This window comes from Folsomia candida, unplaced genomic scaffold (assembly GCF_002217175.1).
Source record: "Folsomia candida strain VU population unplaced genomic scaffold, ASM221717v1 Fcan01_Sc034, whole genome shotgun sequence".
In the NCBI taxonomy this organism is placed as follows: domain Eukaryota; kingdom Metazoa; phylum Arthropoda; class Collembola; order Entomobryomorpha; family Isotomidae; genus Folsomia; species Folsomia candida.
In genome coordinates this window covers 588,599-608,333 of record NW_019091226.1, presented here as the reverse complement: position 1 = coordinate 608,333, position 19,735 = coordinate 588,599, and the positions used below count along the sequence as shown (strand labels likewise).

The following is a 19,735-nucleotide window of genomic DNA, read 5'->3' as shown; positions in this document are numbered from 1 at the left end:
AACATTCCGAGTACCCTTCCCATCGCGGAAGCAAAAAGGTTAAAAAAGGTCAAGCTGTGTTTTAAAATGTATGTACATATGTTTAAAATGAAATAAATTGTGCATTAATATTCACTGAGGGCAGAAATCAGACCAAGTGGAATATGTACATACATACAATAAATTGGAGACAGTCCAAAAATTTTGTAACGCGAGAGGGGGATGTACAGAGGGTGTTTACAGATTTTGTGGAAAGATAATTTCATGGGTAAACTGCGAACCTATTTACCGCTTTGGCGCCAAATTTCGATCACGCAATCCTCAAGGTCACGGTCACATATGGGCCAAATTTCAAATTTGTATCTTCAAAAATGAGCTCAAAAAGTGACCTCAAAGTAGAGGAATTGGTGAAAGGGATTTCCAAACAGCAGACATTTTTTATCTCTGCCATTGAAAAGGCTTAGTTCTAGGCATCCAAGCCCTAAAAAATTCATCGGACTGGTGTCAGGTTACTTAAGATGTACCCCTGAAATAGATATCGAGGTCATTCCGGGGTTTTCCTTTAAATCTTGGCCGTCCGATTGGATAATTTCGGCCGTATATGAAAATGTCGCGTCGTGATGGATGCAAACTTTGTCAGGCTCTTCAAACTGCTTCTTTGCAATTTTGACCTCGAACAACTTATGTAAAACATTGTCCATAAAGTGCTTCGAGTTTATTTTTGCATTAGACGTTAGCACTCCACGGTCCATCGTTGCATCTACCACCAGAAATCAGTCAGACAACTTTTCCTTCTTTTCAGACCCATGGTTTGAAATCTGCTTTCGGTCCGTTTTGCAGCAAATTATTTTTGTCCCGTTATAGTTTTGAAGGTAGCCGAGTGCCCCGGTCAATGTGACGACAAATTCGGAATTTTTATTTCCAACATGACCTTCAAACGGCCTCCAACTGTTAGTTTTTTTGTTTACCATATGGGCAAATTTAAGTGCGCGGACTTTCGCCCTCCTCTGCACGGCTTTTTAAAATTGTGCCATAAAATACGAATAACGTGTCCAGGAGACATCTGGGATTGCATTGTGACCTGTCTTTTGGTTTTAGGATTCTGATTGCCATCGTGGCGATCAATGTTCTTCAGGGTGGCAGAATTCATCGTGTTGAGGGGTATGCATTTCGTGGTATACGTTGGTCGGATGAAACTAATTATCGTCGTTTTATTACAAAATTAATACAATTATATGTGGGGGACACGATAAGATGGGTTCCAGATTTTTGGATTATTGTTTGGGCACTTTTCGCGGCCAAATTAGCTTCGGAAACCGCTTTTACGGTTCGTCCACTTTGGGCACACTTTTAGGCGCCATCTTTGAAGATAGAAATTTGAAACTTTGGGCAGATGTGGTCGTGACCTTCGAGATCGTGTGTGCCAAATTTGGCGCAAATTGGATCATGCGTTCACAAGTAATCCATGTAATTGTCTTTCCACAAAATCTGTAAACATCCTGTAATGCTCCAATGATAATCCTGCCTGAAAAATGGGGTCTTTAAAATCGCAAATTTTTCGTTACATACATAATTTATGATTGTCCCCTTTCCTTGGTTCTCTAACTGCGTAGTAGAAGAAAAGGGTTAGAAAATATTTTAGGCAAATGTGACCCTTCAAGGTACCTATTGTAGTAGGAAGCTTTAATCCCAAAACTCTGGAAATCAAGTTAGGAAATATTTAGTGAATATCATACATATGTATCTGGTCAGTTTAAACGAAACTTTAACGAAAAGGGTTAAAGGACCCAATTTTGTGGCCGTTTACACAAAACGATGTATTTTTATCACGCCCTTCACTTCTCCGAGATATGACATACCCTTCCCTGCAGTCCTTCAAGTCGGCCAGTGCCTTACAAGCCTTTCACTCGTCAACACATCCACAACTTTTCACAATCTCGACTACCTTGTCTGAAAAGACTCTTTCATCTGCAAAGCTGGAGAATTTTTTTACAAGTCTTTTAAGGAAAATGGCTCAAACTCAAGGAGTGCATTACAAGTCGGTTAACTGGGTGAGTAAAAAAATTCGTGAGATTTTAATTTAATTTAAATTTAATAGATTACTAAAGATTTTTAAATATCTACAAAATTGTTGGAATTTGAATTAAAACTCACATATGTAGTCATTTGTAACTTGGTAAAATCCGTGCCATTTGTAAAATTATTTTCCAAGCTTTTACCCAATAAAGATCTAAGCAAGTTTACACAAAATTTATTAGCTAATTTTGGTTAGAAATATGAGTAAAATTTTATAAAATTTTACGGATTTTACAGTGTTACCAAGGCCTACGCGAATAGCTTCACTATTGAATGTACATAAACATGTACATACTATCTGTCCACGGCAAGTTGAACGCGGAGATATGGGAGACTAAACTCAGTTCAACGTTAATAAGCATGGGCCGGGATTTAGTCTTCCATATCTCCGGGTTCAACTTGCCGTGGACAGACTTATACATACATATGAAAGTTTGTAACGGAGTAAATTTTTTATAAAGTGACTGCATGAAGTTTTGTTATTTTTCTTTGGAAACTTTTCAATTTTATTGGGTGAAGCAAAATCTTAAAAATTTGAAAAATCTGTAATCTGAAAATTTAGATTTTTGCAAAATTTTAGTTTTTTGTTGGAACTTTTCTGTAATTGGATATCAATAAAATGCATACAAAAATTATATTCATATCATTTTCAGGGCAAGGACCGACCTGCCGAGGGACAATTTCGTTCCGAAGATGTCAAGTTGGCCTTTGAGACATCGGGCGAGAAAATCGACCGTTATTTTACCTTGAGGAGAACCAACGCGAACGGAGACTATTGCTGGATCGAGGTCTCCTTCCACAAGGACATCGTGTACGGAGAGTCCAAAATTTTGGACGACTTTATCGACTCCTGGAACGGAAACTTGTTCGAGCGTCCGGAGCTGGACAATCTGAATGAACTCCATTTTCGAAGGATGCTCGGGGTAAGAAAACTTGTTTTTGTTTAAGAATTTGATGATTTTTTGAAGAAATAATGGCGTTAGTTTAAAAAAATGTTCGGAAATTTTTCTCAAAATGTATGGAAAATTATGTATAGACAATTATGAACAAAGTTTGAATGATTTTTTTTAGATTTACGATTTGATAGATATTTAAGAAATATCGGATTTATAGATTTTTGAGTTTCACTGATTTCTAAATTGGTTTAGTCTAATTTTCCAAGATTTTTTAAAATTTTGAACCTGTTCTTTAAAAAAATTTCTGCAACAAGATCAGATTTTAAGTGTATATTTACTTAAATTTTTAATGTATGTCATAATTTGTGCCTCTATTTTCCCTCGGAAACATTTCACAAAAAATATGGCGTGAAATTGTATCCAATTAATTACACAATAAACGATGATTAAATCCTGCATTATTAATTTGTTCAGGTTTTCTACGGCTACGACATGAACTACATTGAGGACGAGCAGGAGCTCGAAGAACTGTACAGGATCGCGAATCTTTTCAAGGCGCAATCCGTGGAGGAATTTTGTTGCGAAAAATTGGCCAAGTTTCCGGGCAGGAATGCTCCCGGGGCGTCGTCTTCTTCCGAGGGGTCCGCCAACGACTGGGTGGTTTTGGAAAATGTTGAGGTCGAAGAGGAGAATTCAACTCCGGACCCCCCAAAGTTTCCGGATCAAATCGTGGAAGTTTCTGCAAACGGCATTGGGGCTGAAAATGATGAGGTGCGAGTGCCCCAAACTCCAGGAAAATCTGGATCTTCGGTAAGATTATGAATTGCAGCTTACAAATTATTATGATGTATGTGCATATCTCGTAAATTGAATACAACTTGGGAAATTTTGCAAAATTTGCAAGATTTCCCAAAGCTTTTGCTGAAAAACCAAGCAATTTTTTTCGCAAATTAACCCAAAAAATGGGCATGTTTTTAGTTCGTAAACTCATTCTCGCCATCACTAGCAAGAGAGGTGAGAAAAATTCATGGAAATAACATTTTTAAAAAAGAGTTTCTATAAATGATTCTGCCTGATTTGTGAGATTTGCGAGATTTACGAGGTCATATTTTGCGAATACATAAATTTTTTGAAGTTTGTAAAATTAGAAAGTAAATGAGTTGAGATGCTAAATTTCAATTTTTCCACTTTTCCCATCTTAATTCATTCTCACCAAAATTCTTAAAAGCAATAAATCCCGTCAATCTTTTTTAATTAAAAAAAACTTTATAACCACTACTGCACTTAATTTGAAATTGATGTCATTGTCCACCAAGCATATTTAATTTTACACCTCCTTCACTAACATTTTTTCTTAATTATTTCCCCCACAGTCCTCCAAAACCACGATGTCGTCCATCAAGGCGGAAATCCTGTCCGACGTGATCGCCGCGCTCAAACCCGAACTCACCCAAGAACTCGCTGCCGGGATGAAGGACGAAATCAAAGAGATCATTTTGGAAGATTTACGCTCCGAAATTGAAGATCGGCTCCGTTCCGATGACGATCTGAAGGAGCAACTGGTATCCGAAATCATGGAAATTTTACGCGAAGAGATCAAACAGGAGCTGATGAACGACGCCGATTTGAAGGCCAGGCTTTTCGCTGACATTCGAAGCGAAATTATTCAAGACCACGACTTGACGGATGACCTGGTTACCGAATTGAAGGAAGAATTCGTCCCAGAATTGAAGGAGGAAATGCGGGGTGAGATTTTCGACGAGTTGAAGGACAGGCTGAAAACCATGCTGCTGGATGATGACACCATGCGGGATGAACTCGTGGAGGAAATTCGGTCCGAAATTTTGGACGATGCCGATCTCAAGACTGAATTGAGTCAGTCGCTGATGGAGTCGATTCGGAATGAATTTTTGTAAATTTTTAGGGGTGAAATGTCTTTTCTTTGGGGGATTTATTGGTTTGGGAAAATTGAGATTTTTGTTTCTTGAAAAATTCGTAATTTTTATTAATCTTGTTTATGTTTTGGACCTACCATTACAAAAGAAGTTTTTTTATCATCTCTTGACCTGATTAAATAATAATTTTAATGACAAATTGTTCTTTTTGGTGCTAAAAATTGTAACAGAAAAATTTAGTTGATTGGAATTTTTACGTGTAGAATAATATTTACGTACTTTTTGTATTGGTTTTAATAATCTGTATTCAACTTGTGAAATTTTATAGTGAAATAAAATGTGAAAAAATAATAGGATTTTATTTATAAAAATTATTGCAAAAGCCAAAGCTCAACGTCAATCGATCGCATATTTCATAAGCATGAAATTTACAAAAGACATGATCTGCAAGTGCGCAGATATTTGCATCTGCACAGGAGAAAAGGCAGAGTCAACTTGACAAATGTTTCATTTTCCAAATTTACATTGCATTTTTAGGCCTTTTAAGATGGCCTTATAGATTTGTCAAGATGTCTGTCTGTCCGTCCGTCTGTCTGTACGCACGATAACTCTCTTTAAACACATTCAATCGACTTGAAATTTTGTACACTTGATCTTCGGGTCAATAGTAAGGATGAGTTCGAAGATGAGCATGATCGGTCAAGTGGTTGGCAGGTGGGGGTCATTTCTATCCAAATGTGTTGCCCGTAACTACCAAGATGGCATTAATGCCATCTTAAAAGGCCCCGCAAAGTTGCTTGGAGTAGGTTTTTTCCTCTTCGGATGCAAATATCTCTGCCAAACCTGCGCATTGGGAGATTGTGTCTTCTGCAAATTTCATACGATTTAGATTTGGAATGGGATTTAGATTGACAAGTTCATAATTGTTTAAGGCAAAAATTGCGATTTTCTACATTCTATTCCTCCCTTCAACATGTCTCGCATATTTATGTAGCCACGATATCATTGAGGACTTTAGATCCCTTACCCTCCCTCTCACATGTTGCCTAATTTATGAACGACCCCAAATTTATTAAAAATCTATGAGCATCATGTTCCATAAGGATAGGAACACAGTTTGACCTGTGGGTCATATCAAAACCGAAGGTCAGATCCAAATTAGCGAAATGTGTATCTAGCTCCATAAAGTATGCAATATGCGTTCGTTCTTTATTGCAAGAGCTAAGAAATTTATGGTCTTGACTTTGGTATAAAAATCCTTTCACACAAAATTGAATTATTATTTTGGCACGTTTTATTAATTTGACAACCTGAATATATGTACATACGTATGTATAGAGCTTATTAAAACTAGTTCAAATAGTAGGAAAAATTCAAATCAACCAAATTTTTGTATTACAATTTAACACCAATAAAGACACCTTGTGATTTGAATTGTTAATTGATCATATGAGGACTCCTCATATGATCCTCATTGAGGAGACAAAAAACATTCTTTTAAAAATAAAGGTAGGTCCAAAACTTAAGCAAATAAAAATGGATAATAAACTAGTCAAAAAAAAATAATAAAAAAATCCTCAAAAAATTACAAAAATTTTGAATACAGATTATTAAAAACAATCCAAATAGGTAGTATGAATTATTCTACACATAAAAAACTCCAATCAACCAAATGTTTCTAATAAATTTTTAAAAGCAACAAAGACAATTTGTCACTTAAATTATTAAGTAATTGGTCAGGTCAAGAAATCAAAAACACTTTTTTTATAAAGGTGAGTCAAAAATATGAGCAAGAATATAAATTACGAATTTATCAAAAAACGAAAATCTCATCTTTCCCAATTCAACAAACAAGAAACATTTCACTCCCAAAAATTACAAAAATTCATTTCGAATCGAATTCCTCAAAGACTTCCTTCTTGAGTTCAGCATCGTCCAAAATTCCGGACCGAATTTCCTCCACGATTGCATCCCGAATGCCTTCGTCATAGTCATCCAGCAGCATGGTTTTCAGTTTCTCCTTCAATTCGTCATAAATCTCGCTCTTGATGTCATCCTTCAACTTGGGGACGAATTCTTGCTTCAATTCGCCAATCATCCTCTCCGCGAAGTTGTGAGATTCAACAATCTCGTTTCGAATGTCGGCCAAAAGTTCAGCCTTCAAATCGGGGTCGTTCATCAGCTCCTGTTTTGTCTCTTCTCGTAAAACTTCAGTGACTTCGGAGACGAGTTGATCCTTGAGATCGTCATCGGAACGGAGACGATCCTCAATTTCAGAGCGCAAGTCTTCCAAAATGATCTCTTTGATTTGGTCCTTCATGTCGGCGGCGAGTTCTTGGATGAGTTCGGGTTTCAGCGAGGTGATCACGTTGGACAGGATTTCAGCCTTGATGGAGGAAGACATCGTGGTTTTGGAGGTCTGTGGGTGACATGGTTGAAAATAAATTACATAAGGACTTAAGGACGCGTCAAATTAATAAGTATGCTTGGCAGTCAAGGGAAGATGGTAAAATTTAGCCGAAGAAGAGCTAAATTTAGCTCCGGCTTTATTTAGCCGATCCGGAGCTAAATTTAGCTCCGAAAGGTAAATTTTGCTCAAAATCTTCCGCCAAATTTAAATTATTCAATCTATAACTATGAATTTAAAATGACCTTCACGTTTAAGTTTCTGTGACCCCGGTGGGCCAGATCACACAAAGCTGGGCCATTGCGTATTTGTTAAGTGAATCCTGCTTAATTTACCTAAATTGACAAAAGCAACCGTCAGTGCATAATAAAGGCGGTCGGTCTATTCAAAGTCTGACCAAGCTAAATTTAGCCGAGGATCAGCTAAATTTAGCTCTTTTTCAGAGGAAAATTGAGCTTGAGGAGCTAGATTTAGCTCTCGGAGCTAAATCTAGCTCCAGATCGGATAAGTAAAGCCGGAGCTAAATTTAGCTCTTCTTCGGCTAAATCTTACCCTCTTTCCTTGACTGCTTGGTGGACTGGACAATACATAAAACAAATTTCTATTTAAAATGAGTAATGCAAAGTTTTCGAACTTTTAATTTTTTAAAGGTTTAAGGGATTTGCAAATTTCAAAATTCGATTTAACTGTTCGCATTTTAATTTGCTACTAAATTTGAACACCGTATTAAAATGCGAAATTTTAAAAAGCAAGTATGAAAGGTTATTTCATTTTTTTGGGATAAAATACTTTGAGAATCTTTAAGAATTATGATAACAAATTTCAAATTTCCAAACTGCAAATTCGTAATCTTACCGAAGATCTAGATTTTCCTGGGTTTTGGGAAGCTTGTACCCCATCAGGTCGGGAACCTTTTTTGCATGAAAATGCAACTCCTTCCATAGAACATCCGTATAAATTTTGCGGATCCGGAGTTTTCGACACCGTTGAAGCCTTCTCGTTGACCTCGGCCTTTTCCAAGACGACCCAGTCACCGTCGGACGAAGATGTCGTCCCCGGAGCATTCCTGCCTTGAAAACGGGCCAATTTTTCGCTACAAAATAACTCCACAGACTCCGCCTTGAAGAGTTTCGCAATTATGTATAATTCCACGAGGTCCTTCTCGTCCTCAATGTAGTTCATGTCGTAGCCGTAGAAAACCTGAAAGATGAAATAAGCAGGATCTTAAAGTAATTAATTAATTGGAAGCAATTAAATCCCGTATATCTAAAAACTCTCATATAAAATTTAAAAAATGCATATAAAATTTCAAATTGTGACATACGTTAAAACTTATAAATACTTAAAATCTAATGAAGACAAAATGGATAATGAGGGACTCAAGTCACTCTATCTTTAGGAAGAGAATCCCGGAACACGTTCAACATTTCCGAAAAATCTTCAAAAAATGTTTTCCCCAACGCGTTTGCACCTTCGCACCACAAATTTGTAAATATTTTTTAAACAAAATCATAAAAACCTTATGTATTCATACATATGCAGAATTTCATTGTGTACAATTCTTAAAAAAACGCATTGTCTTACTCCGAGCATCCTGCGGAAATGGAGTTCATTCAAATTTTCGTATTCCGGACGCTCGAATAAGTTTCCGTTCCTCGAGGAGATAAAATCGTCCAAAATTTTGGACTTTCCGTACACCACGTCCTTTTTGAAGGAAACCTGAATCCAACAAGTGTCATCCTTCGTGGTCGTCCTGTTCCGCAAGGTGAAATAGCGGTCAGTTTTCTGCTTTTTTGTCTCAAAGGTCAATTTCAGATCCTGGGGAAGATATTTCCCTTCGGCAGGTCGGTCCTTGCCCTGAAAAAGATGCGAGTATAATCCTTGTATTTTTCTAAATGTATCGATTCTCATTGAGAATTTCTCAATTATAGAATAAAAAAGACTAAAAAAGTTAAAATTTACACGATTTTTTAAGTACTGTCCGCGTACTCGGCTCTGTCACCTCATTTGCATATTTTAACGCATTCGTGAGAGTCATAGAGTTTACTCAACATGGAAAGCCCGTATCGCCGAAAATGGGCTATTGAGATTTATGCAAATGAGGTGACACGCCTAAATGCTAGGATAGTACATATATTCACTCAGATTTTTGTCACCCACTTAAATTATAAAGTTTCCAAAGAATAGAAATGAGGAAGTCTTTGTGATTCTAATCATTTTATAAAAATTATACAACTTTCATAATACTAATATTTTTCAAATTCTTAGTCTTTAATAGTCAAAATAATTTCACCAATTTTTTTTACTCACCCAGTTAACAGACTTATAACGCACTCCTTGTGTTTGAGCCATTTTTCTTAAAACAACTACAATAAAATTCGGCACCTTTTAACAGTTTTAAAAAAGTGAAGGTCGGGTTTTTGAGATTGTGGAAATTTGTAAAGTTTTCCTGCTGACTTGAGAAAGACTCGAGACGAAGTGAACAACAATTTGTGTGAGGACAAGTGAAGGGCAAGATAAGGAGCATTTCGAGGACTATCTCGTGCTTTAAGGGAACGTTCATAAATCACGTGATCGATTTCGGACAATTTTGATCCCCCCTTCCCCGTGGTCACGTGACAGGCCAAACATTAAGGCTAAAGTACTGTCAAAATTGTTTTTCGCCAATTAGGATTTTTTATGGCGATTTTGTTCGCCAAACTGACCGACTTCCGACAGGACACAATTTCTTTAATTAATCCGGGAATATTTAATATTTCTGTCTTCTTAAATCCGCATAAATGCAAATTAAATAAATTTTTGAAGTTATTTCAAATATTATTGAATACTAATTAGTCCTTATTTTAATTTGACATTCTTGATATTTTTTTTAAATATCTAGTTGCGTACACGTACGTATTATCTGAATGAAGGATGATAATTCTATGAATGTTTACTCGCAAACCAGACCCAAGTCAATCAAAAAATTTAAAAATACCTCGTATGTCGAATTTAAAATGAAAGAGGGCAAGGGTTAAGTACTTATGCAAATGTTACCAAGTTTATTTAGGGCGTGTGATATGCGTAGTACACATATGCCCAGACCTGCATTTTCTTACAAGTGTTCTCCCAACAAATTCCGCAAGTGTTCTCCGAAAAGGGTCTCCACTTTCAAATTTTTTCAGCATTTTTTCTGAGTTCCTGAGAAATTTTTGAATATTTGGGAGAAATTTTGGAGAAGTTTCCGGAGATTTTTCGAATAGTTATGGGAACTTTTTTTTATTTAATTTGACTCTAATCTGAAAGTTGCAGACTACCACGCTGGAAATTATTCCATGATTTTCCACGTGTTCAGGCAATTAGTTTCATTATTTCAATATATGCACTCAAAATAAAAATAAGTAAAAGTTACTACAGGTTGAGCAAAAAAAAGATGACACAACAACCAAAAGGCTAAATTTGTCCAACCGTTGTGCAAAATTTTTCGAAACTCGCGTAACATCTGATCAAAGGTTGGATAAATTTTACCTTTTGGTTGTTGTGTCATTTTTTTTTTGCTCGACCTGGAGGAAATTTTAACTATTGTTATTTAGAGTATAAACATAATTCTTTCTCAAACTAATGTTAATCTGAATATAGTACAGTTTATTGAATCCAGACTTCAGAACACATTTAGTTTTTGACAGGTTAACTTTACATATGTTTCGGAGTTGGTAAATATACCTAGTTGTAAAGGCTCAAGTGTCAGTAATTCAATACGCTGTAAATATTGTAATTTTATATTTATCAATTTCTGGTTTCCTTCATTGGAAAGCCAATGAAATTCTAATCCAGAAACAATGCTCAATCATCAAAATTAATATCTTATGTGAAAATGGCCAACTAAAAAAGAGACAAACAGACCCTGCCAAAAGTACGCACTAGTTTTCATGAAAAAATGCTCGGGAATATGAGTAATAATTTTTTCTAAACCTTTATTATTTCGGGGGATTTAGACCATGCGATTATCTTTAATTTAAGCCCTTAGTCGTTACTGAAAGGCGTATGGTCTGTTTGTTATGGTCATATCCATGCGGTGTGTGAAAGTCATAAAAATGACAAAAAAATCACTTTTTGACAACTTTTGCATCATATTTTGCAACAACTACCGCTTAGAAAGTCCTACCATTATTTTTGAGTAGTACATGTATCCTGGATTCTACACCATACAAGAAACCAACTTCCGCGTCATGGTTGGCTTTGGTTGCTGATTTCTGTAGAAAAGGGGAATTTTTCCCGCTTTTGAACTAACTTGGTCCATGCAAATCCAGGGTTGAAATTTTTGAGGTTTTAATTTTTTGATAGGCAACTCACATATTTGGAGCGCATAGGCAACTTGATTAGGGATTATAATATACGTTAAAAGTAAGAAGGATCTCAAGTGGAAAACTGTCTTCGGAAGAAAACAAATTTCGCGTACCGCAGAAGAAAAATTTTAGGGTTTTTAATCTTTCTCAATCTTGAGGAGTAGTAAGCGTATGATGATTACCGCATTTCAAAACCCTGACCAGAAGGTTATTTATCCGCTGCATAATGATTTTTTATTTTGACCCTCTGGTCTCTGGGGTCACTTTTAACAAATATATCGTGCATTTGCCAGGTTCCTGCTTTGAAAGGTTTGGGGGCAGTTTAAGATTTTTTAGGTGGGTTTGGTTTACGTTTTGTTGTAGCCCAAGGTTTTACTCACATTTTAAATATACACTTGGCTACATCAGACTTGAGTTTGAGGTATTTAAAAAAATTTAACTGAAGAATTTTTGCTCATTCTCGAAGTTGAGTAAAAAATCGCCAACATCCTCATTTCAAAGTTTTCTGTTTGGGTCATTTTTTCGAATAATTTGAAATGGAAAAGTGATTCGGAATCGAAATCGCATGGGCTTTCCAATGTACCTATCCGTTTTTAATTCTGACTGGTACTTTTCGTGAAATCAGCTGGTGACACTTGAGCCTTTACAACTAGGTACACGATATAGGCACCGGAAATCAACTCGAAGTATGAATTTCTGACGAGGAAGACCATGCTATGCGTAAATTGATGGCATCCTCTTAGCGTTGAACAAATTTTATCCGTTGGTTCCCCTTTTTTACTTAACTTTATGCAAATTAAGTGAGTACAATTTGCTTAGGAATGAAACGAACAAATTTCATACAATGTAATACAGCATTGTACCACGTAAATATTTCGACCGTCTTTAAAATTGACCTCAATCAGCGATGAAATTTGTTTCGATTGTTTAAGGTGTTCCTCAGACCTTTGGCTTAACAGTCCATTCCCCGTTTGTCGCGAATTCATTGCTTTTCTTACATTTTCGAAAATCATCTTTTTCAACTATGCCTGAAGAATTTTCCAAACAACTCAAAAAATCTGCAGCGCGTCTCAGATAAAGCTGTTGTTTTAGTAGTCAAAATCCACAAAAACAACCACAAGAGTAGCTTCAGGACTTTGCACGCGTTGCTGATCATTACGAACCATTGAAATTTCTGTATTTTGTTTTAGCTCACCTGCGTGCTAGGTCGTTGACCTGGAGATTTTCGACATAAAGTAATTCAACGTGTGAACTTCAGTAATTTTTGAGACTTTTCTCGACGACGACTAATCTCACTTGCAGCTAACATATCTTAACAACTTTTCAAATTTGAGTTTGGGTAAGAGGATTTACTCGACCAACCTGTCGGTTTTGCGAAAAACATATTTTTTGGGAGGGACTGAAACCCATGCAGAGGATGACTGCCCCACTAATTTGTATTTTCATATAATTAAAATGGAATTAAGTTGACGATAGGTTGGAGAACGAGTCACACTGCATCCGAATAATTTCAATTTGTCCATAATTGTCGTCTGTAAGAATGTTCGTTCGGAAAAATACTGGAAATTTCTTGGGCATTTTTTGACTGATTGTTGTCAGCCAAAGTGTTTATGAAGATCTAACAACTACACTTCGAGAATAAAATTTCATAAATAAAAAAAAAAACTTTCACGCGCTGATCCAGGTCAGTTTTAAAGACGGTCGAAAGACTAGGTAAATGTACGTATTTTGGTCAGAAATAGACAAAGCTGGAAACTAGTTATTTTTTGCTTCGAATGGTACATTTTTTAGGGAAGGTTTTGTCACAAACTGATATCCTATAGATATATGAATAAACAATTTTTCGCACTATTCCAGGGTGCACCAAGTTACAATCAATATAAGGAATACTAAGCTAAATAGGTTAATGGTAAGGATGCCGAAACGTATTTTCACGTAATCAAAAGTATTTCATTGACAATGCGCTGACGCCAGCGATTGTGCTCCAATTTTGATAAGGTCACCATAACTAAAACAATGCATCCTAAACATGAGCTTGGCATTTTTCCATAATGCTCAGGTTGATGTCAGCAAGAATGTGCGTTTTTCTCATTGAAACATTTAACATTGTAATTTGAAAGTTCTTGAAACTTTTATCAAAGTTCAATAAAGTGCATTTCATTTCTTTTTTACTCATTTTAGCTTCTGCCATCTGGTTAATTTGACACTATCTATATTTGTTTCCTCTTGAACTGTATAATTTTAATAAAAAAGCTTTCAAACAATCCTTGTGAGCGTCCTCACCACAATGTCATAATTATCGTCGTAACTGATTGAGACAACTTTCGACGCTTGAAGAACTTCTGTCGCTAAGGGATACGCAACAAAATGATTTCGTAAATCTGAGCAACAATTGTGTTATCCTATGTATTGTAATTTGGTTTGCATAACAAATTAACAATTTTTAAGGAAGAAGATTAAATAAAGAAGATTAGTTTGCAAAATAATCTTGAAAACTATAAACATGCCCAATTGTAGTAACTTTGAAAACTAACTTACGTCGAATTTGAGTCAATGTTCACACACTGAAAATTCGATGACGCCAGAGGTCTCGTCCCGATCTGGACGAAACCAAGATAATTATGTAGCCTTATATAAATAACTGAACATGTGTTTCAGGACTTTTCAAAATGCTCAGTTTGAGATAAATTATTACGGACTCCGTGAGCTAGAATTTCCATTATTACGGTGACATTTTTCTCACGAGGGAGAAAAATACTGGCTCGAGTCTTCCATCATAATCTGGTTTAAACTTAAAATGCGTGGGCATGAAATGAGTTTCTCCGATTTTGACTGGACGAATTTTAAATTGTTCACTCAAAAAAATAATCGAACCAGTGTTTTTGTAGCTTCCTAAATGCCCACGCATTTTAAGTTTAAATTAAATTATTATGGAATCCGTGAGCGAGAATTTCCACTTTTACCGCGACATTTTTCTCGCGAGGGAAAAAATACAGATTCCGTAATAATTTCGTCTAAGCTGATCATTATGAAACATCCTGAAGCACGTTGAATTATTTATTTAGTGCCACATAATTATCGTGGTTTCGTCAAAATAGGAGCGATACCGCTGGCGTCATCGCATTGTGAGTTCTCTTCCTTTTCGGACATCGTAAATTCAGCTAGACTTGTTACTCCGCACCCCATATGAAGCCTCCTCATCAAGCCGCTGACATGAATGGAACCCTTAAATCTCCTTAAATCCCTTAAATCTCCTTAAGTCTCCTTAAATCTGGTGAGAAGACCTAGCTACTTGACCATATGAGGGTGGACCAATAATGCCTTGGAAAAAGTAGGAAGCAATGGAAAGTATGAAGGGATTGAAACCAAAGTTTTTTGCATGATAACAAGACTCGAACACATTTAGGAAATTGTGATGTTTATCAACTTCCTAGGTTAACAACGTGGCCTAAGCTAAAGTTTCAAAATCTACCTCGAAAGTCCTCAAACAGATTTTCCAGCGTTCTATGGGTTTTAATTGCCGCGAATCTGTTTTAGTCAGCTTTAAAATTAATTCAACAAATTGCTTCTTAAATGCTTACTTCGCATTGAACATTTCAAGCATACATAAGATCATGAGCTTGGGACACCTATTTCCTCCACCAGATTTAGGTTCCTCAACCGCTTGACCTTCTAAGCTAATTGCATTTTAAAATCTAACATTTTTTTACCACACTTTAAACTATCGTGCAAAAAATAGTGATTCAAATCAGGTTGCCTCCTTTATTGGACACAGGATTTGACTCAAAAATTGTCATTCCCAGTCGATACTTATCTGAACCGACTATGGGCATTCACAATAACATCGTACGTGAAAGTTTCTGTTGATATAATATCGGTTCAAGCCTTAATTATTTCCCAACATTGGTCACTTCATTAAATGATTATCGTGTGCTAGTTTGATAATTTCTTAAAATTTTGGTTTGGATTAAATAGTTTTCTTTGTCATTTACTCGGCAAGAAAAAAATTAATGCTCTGGTCACCCGTAGATTATTTAGTGGCACTTAATCGGTGGAATTCACGCCAAGGCTATGCAGCTCAGGTAGAAACTTTTTCTCGCTGAAAAGATCCAAAATACGTGCCTGCAGTCCGAACTTTAAATATCAATCATTAAATATCAATCCATGTAAAATATTCTATATCTAATACGCATTATGACACTGCCTATTCGCGTGCCATGTTTGTAATATAATGATCGCCCCGACCTCGACAGTTCTTCAATTCGACATCTTGTGATTGAAGTGTGCTTATATTACTTAAAGCTTCAGTGAGCTTCGCTGCGTATATCCATATGCAGCTAAAACTTGAAGAATTTTTGTCCCACTATTTTATTAGAATCCTTCCAGGGTTAGAATGATTTCGGTGATAGTGGAATTTGTATATAGACTATTCAATTTTCAGAGATAACTTCATTAATGAAATTACCATGTTTCTGAGTTCGCTCAATCCGACACATATCCGTTGGGTACAAATCCATAACAACAATAGTCGTTGTACGATTTTCTGATGATTCGATGGCCATATTTCCTGTGAGTAAACAATTGGTCCTCATGATTTATGACGCCATAAGATATCTGCCTCGCTTTCCAATACAATTAAATGAAGTTCCTCAAAATCTGGATTAAGTATTCTGTTATTCCTGCCCCATTTTCAAGTGTTCTGCTCCTCATTTGTTTCTAAGACCTAATTCTCCTGTTAGTCCTTAGCGTTTCTAAGATCTGAATATTCGTTTCTTTTTGTGACTTTAAGCGATTTAAATATTCTTCTCTTAGTGTTCTTTTCTGCAACTTGAGTGTTCTGTTCTGCTTGTTTCTTTCTAAGATCTGAGTGTTCTGTTCTGTTTGTTTCTTTCTAAGACCTGAGTGTTCTGTTCTGCTTGTTTCTTTCTAAGACCTGAGTGTTCTGTTCTGCTTGTTTCTTTCTAAGACCTGAGTGTTTTGTTCTGCTTGTTTCTTTCTAAGACCTGAGTGTTCTGTTCTGCTTGTGTCTTTCTAAGACCTGAGTGTTCTGTTCTGCTTGTGTCTTTCTAAGACCTGAGTGTTCTGTTCTGCTTGTGTCTTTCTAAGATCCGAGTGTTCTGTTCTGCTTGTGTCTTTCTAAGACCTGAGTGTTCTGTTCTGCTTGTGTCTTTCTAAGACCTGAGTGTTCTGTTCTGCTTGTGTCTTTCTAAGATCCGAGTGTTCTGTTCTGCTTGTGCCTTTCTAAGGCCTGAGTGTTCTGTTCTGCTTGTGTCTTTCTAGGACCTTAGTTTTCTGTTCTGCTAGTGTCTTTCTAAGACCTGAGTGTTCTGTTCTGCTTGTTTGTTTCTAAGACCTGAGTGTTCTGTTCTGCTTTTGTCTTTCTAAGACCTGAGTGTTCTGTTCTCCTATCAGCTTTTACGACCTGCATTTTGTTCTTATGTATTTGTTAGACGTAAGTGTTCTTTTGTACCTGCGTATTTCTACGACCTGGGTGTCGTGTTCTTCCTATTTTTCTTTGACTCAAGTGTTCTTTTCGTGCCATGTAACACCAAGTTCTTCCGTTGTTTATGCGACTTAATCGGACTGAAGCCATTTGTTGTTATCGTCAGTTTGTTTAAGTTAAACCGTACTTTTCTATATTTTTTAAACTTTTCCTCAATTTAAAAATAAAATAATAAAATTACAAAAAAATTTGGCGGCGCTTTGCGCCGCCAAGTGTTCTTCCGCCGCCGGCAAGTGTTCTCCCAACATAGTTGGAGGATGGGTAAGAAAATGCAGGTATGCATATGCCAAGAGAGTTTATTATCAGAGTCCGGCTAAATATGTTGTTAAAAACCCCAAAATATTTATGTAAAATGCTTAATCAAATTGCCCAAATATGTATGTATGTGTATAAAACGTTTTTTAAACTTATTTTAAATTGCTTCAAATTGAATGTGTTTGACTGCATAACCGGACTCTGTTTATTGTGCATAACTCTATTGATATTGAATGGCGTTCTAAATTTTAAAAAACTACGTGGTATGTCACGTGCCTTCTGACCAGTTTCCCTCGCCCTCCCCGGTGTGATAAAAGGTGACAAATTACAGACCCCTCTCCCCTAAGATCGATCACATGCTTTATGGACGCTCCCTTTGCAGCTGCGTCTCAATGTTCACCGCCAGAGCTCAGCAAACAGAGAACGGCTACGCGTCAAGAAAACAATTATTGCATGAAAATCAGAGACTGAAAAGGAACTGCATATGTTCAGGGGTCATCCATATATTACGTCATCAAGAATTCTCGATTTTATCATACACCCACCCACCCAACGTGTACATTACACAATAATGGATAGGGAATTTTAACATGGGAAAGATACTACGACCTAAACCACCCATCCATTAGGCCACTAAATGATTACGTAATATATGGACGCTCCCATACTCGATTCATTTGTGCTAGTTACTTCATTTGCATATTTTCCGCATTCGCGAGAGGTATATAGTCTATATAGATTTTATTCAGCACGGGAAACCCGTATCACCGAAAATGGGCATAATGAGATTTATGCAAATGCGGTGACACGTCGAAGTAAGAGGATGTACAGTGTGTTCTAAAAGTTTCTCCCTGTTAACCACTGATGAATTTTGTTACCTGACAAATGCAGGGAGATGGAATTGTCCAAACTGGTATATTCTTCGAAAGTACTGTAATATGATGTGTGTAATACGGCCTTGTTCACCATTTCTACCATTCATGCCGCAAAACTGTGGTGCAAAATATGCGGTCCTTACGAAACCAACCTGGGACCGGGATTTCGAAGTCGTGTTTCGGCCTAGTCAAGGATCTGAGATCCTTCAAATTTGTTTTCCTACATCTCAAATGTTGTGGATTAAATTATCAATACTATTAAAATTATCTGTTATCTGTGAATATACGCTTATCTTCGCCTTCCGCAGGGGTCAAAATAGTCGAAAATCTATGCTTTTAACCAGTTTGGCGAATTTTAGCCGATGTCTCGTGGGTCCAAAAGCGTTTTAAACTGAACCCTGTATGCTTTGTCATGCTTAGTTAGTCCCAAAAGTAATGATCAAAGTATCTCAATTATTCCAAAAGTGCCGTAGTGCAAGATTTAGCCTCCTCTAGCTTTTGTAGCAGAACTAGCCAATTTCCATCGAATTTGGTAATTGATTGAGTATTTTTTTGATGGGGACAGTGTCCTCGAACTATCCGAACTGCGTTTTGATTTAAAATATTTTTTGTTGCTCCGCAACCCTATCTTCTTCCAGACTATCACATTTTCAAATAAACCCATACCCTGCACTTGATATTAAGAGGATACTCAATTCCTTGTGGTTGAGCGAATACCTTACCTTTGGTATGTTATTGCAAAAAAAATTTCACAACAAAACTTACGGATGTTAAAGCTAGCAACATAAAACAATCGGAAAATCCATCGGGAGAAACTTTTAGGACACACTCTACATATCTGTATGTATGTACATACATATCGTCGTTGAAGCTGCCAATGGAGCTAAATCCATTTTGTGTTAAATGCCAAAGGAGCCTTCTCAATGTTAAGTTAGGTAGAGAAGGCTCCTTTGGCATTTAACACAAAATGGATTTAGCTCCTTTCGCAGCTTCAACGACGATATGTAACTCTTAAAGGACTTGAATTTCGCGGTTTAAGTAGACTCAAAAATGCTAAATACAATAAAGGGCAACAAATTCTGGGAATGAAGATTTTAGATTGGATGATTACACTCCTAGAAATCTCTTTGATGGATTCGATTCGGAATGAACTTATGTAAAATTTGTGGGATGAAATGTCTCGAATTGAGAAAATTGAGATTTTCGTTTTTTGATAAATTCGTACTTTATATTCTTAACGCATTCGATTCACGCTAAGGGGCCTTTCATAAATTACGTAACATAAAAATCGCGATTTACTAGACCCCCTCCATCCTTCCCCTCAACATGTATGTAGGCACGATATCAGTTAGATCCCCCACTCTCACTCCTCTCACACTTTGCATACATACTTAATTCATGAAAGGCCCCTAATTTCTTCAAGCTGCGAGCATATTTATAGCAACACTTTGACCTGTGGGTCATTTCATAACAAAAGGACAGATTCAAGTTATGTATCCATAAAGTATGCAATATGAATGTGTA

At 36.5% G+C, this 19,735-nt stretch overlaps 2 protein-coding genes across 2 annotated transcripts; one reads left to right on the top strand and one right to left on the bottom strand.

The window, feature by feature from the left end:
- Positions 1-1,845: 1,845 nt before the first annotated feature.
- On the top strand, positions 1,846-5,173 carry LOC110860805. The gene is made up of 4 exons (XM_022109917.2): positions 1,846-2,030; positions 2,709-2,978; positions 3,426-3,761; positions 4,325-5,173. The coding sequence occupies exons 1-4, from the start codon at positions 1,989-1,991 to the stop codon at positions 4,865-4,867; spliced, it is 1,191 nt and encodes a 396-aa protein (XP_021965609.1). The 5' UTR covers positions 1,846-1,988; the 3' UTR covers positions 4,868-5,173.
- A 948-nt stretch (positions 5,174-6,121) lies between these two features.
- On the bottom strand, positions 6,122-9,723 carry LOC118439319. The gene is made up of 4 exons (XM_035860555.1): positions 9,564-9,723; positions 8,838-9,110; positions 8,109-8,453; positions 6,122-7,265 (listed from the first exon to the last, which is right to left on the bottom strand). The coding sequence occupies exons 1-4, from the start codon at positions 9,603-9,605 to the stop codon at positions 6,732-6,734; spliced, it is 1,194 nt and encodes a 397-aa protein (XP_035716448.1). The 5' UTR covers positions 9,606-9,723; the 3' UTR covers positions 6,122-6,731.
- Positions 9,724-19,735: the final 10,012 nt, after the last annotated feature.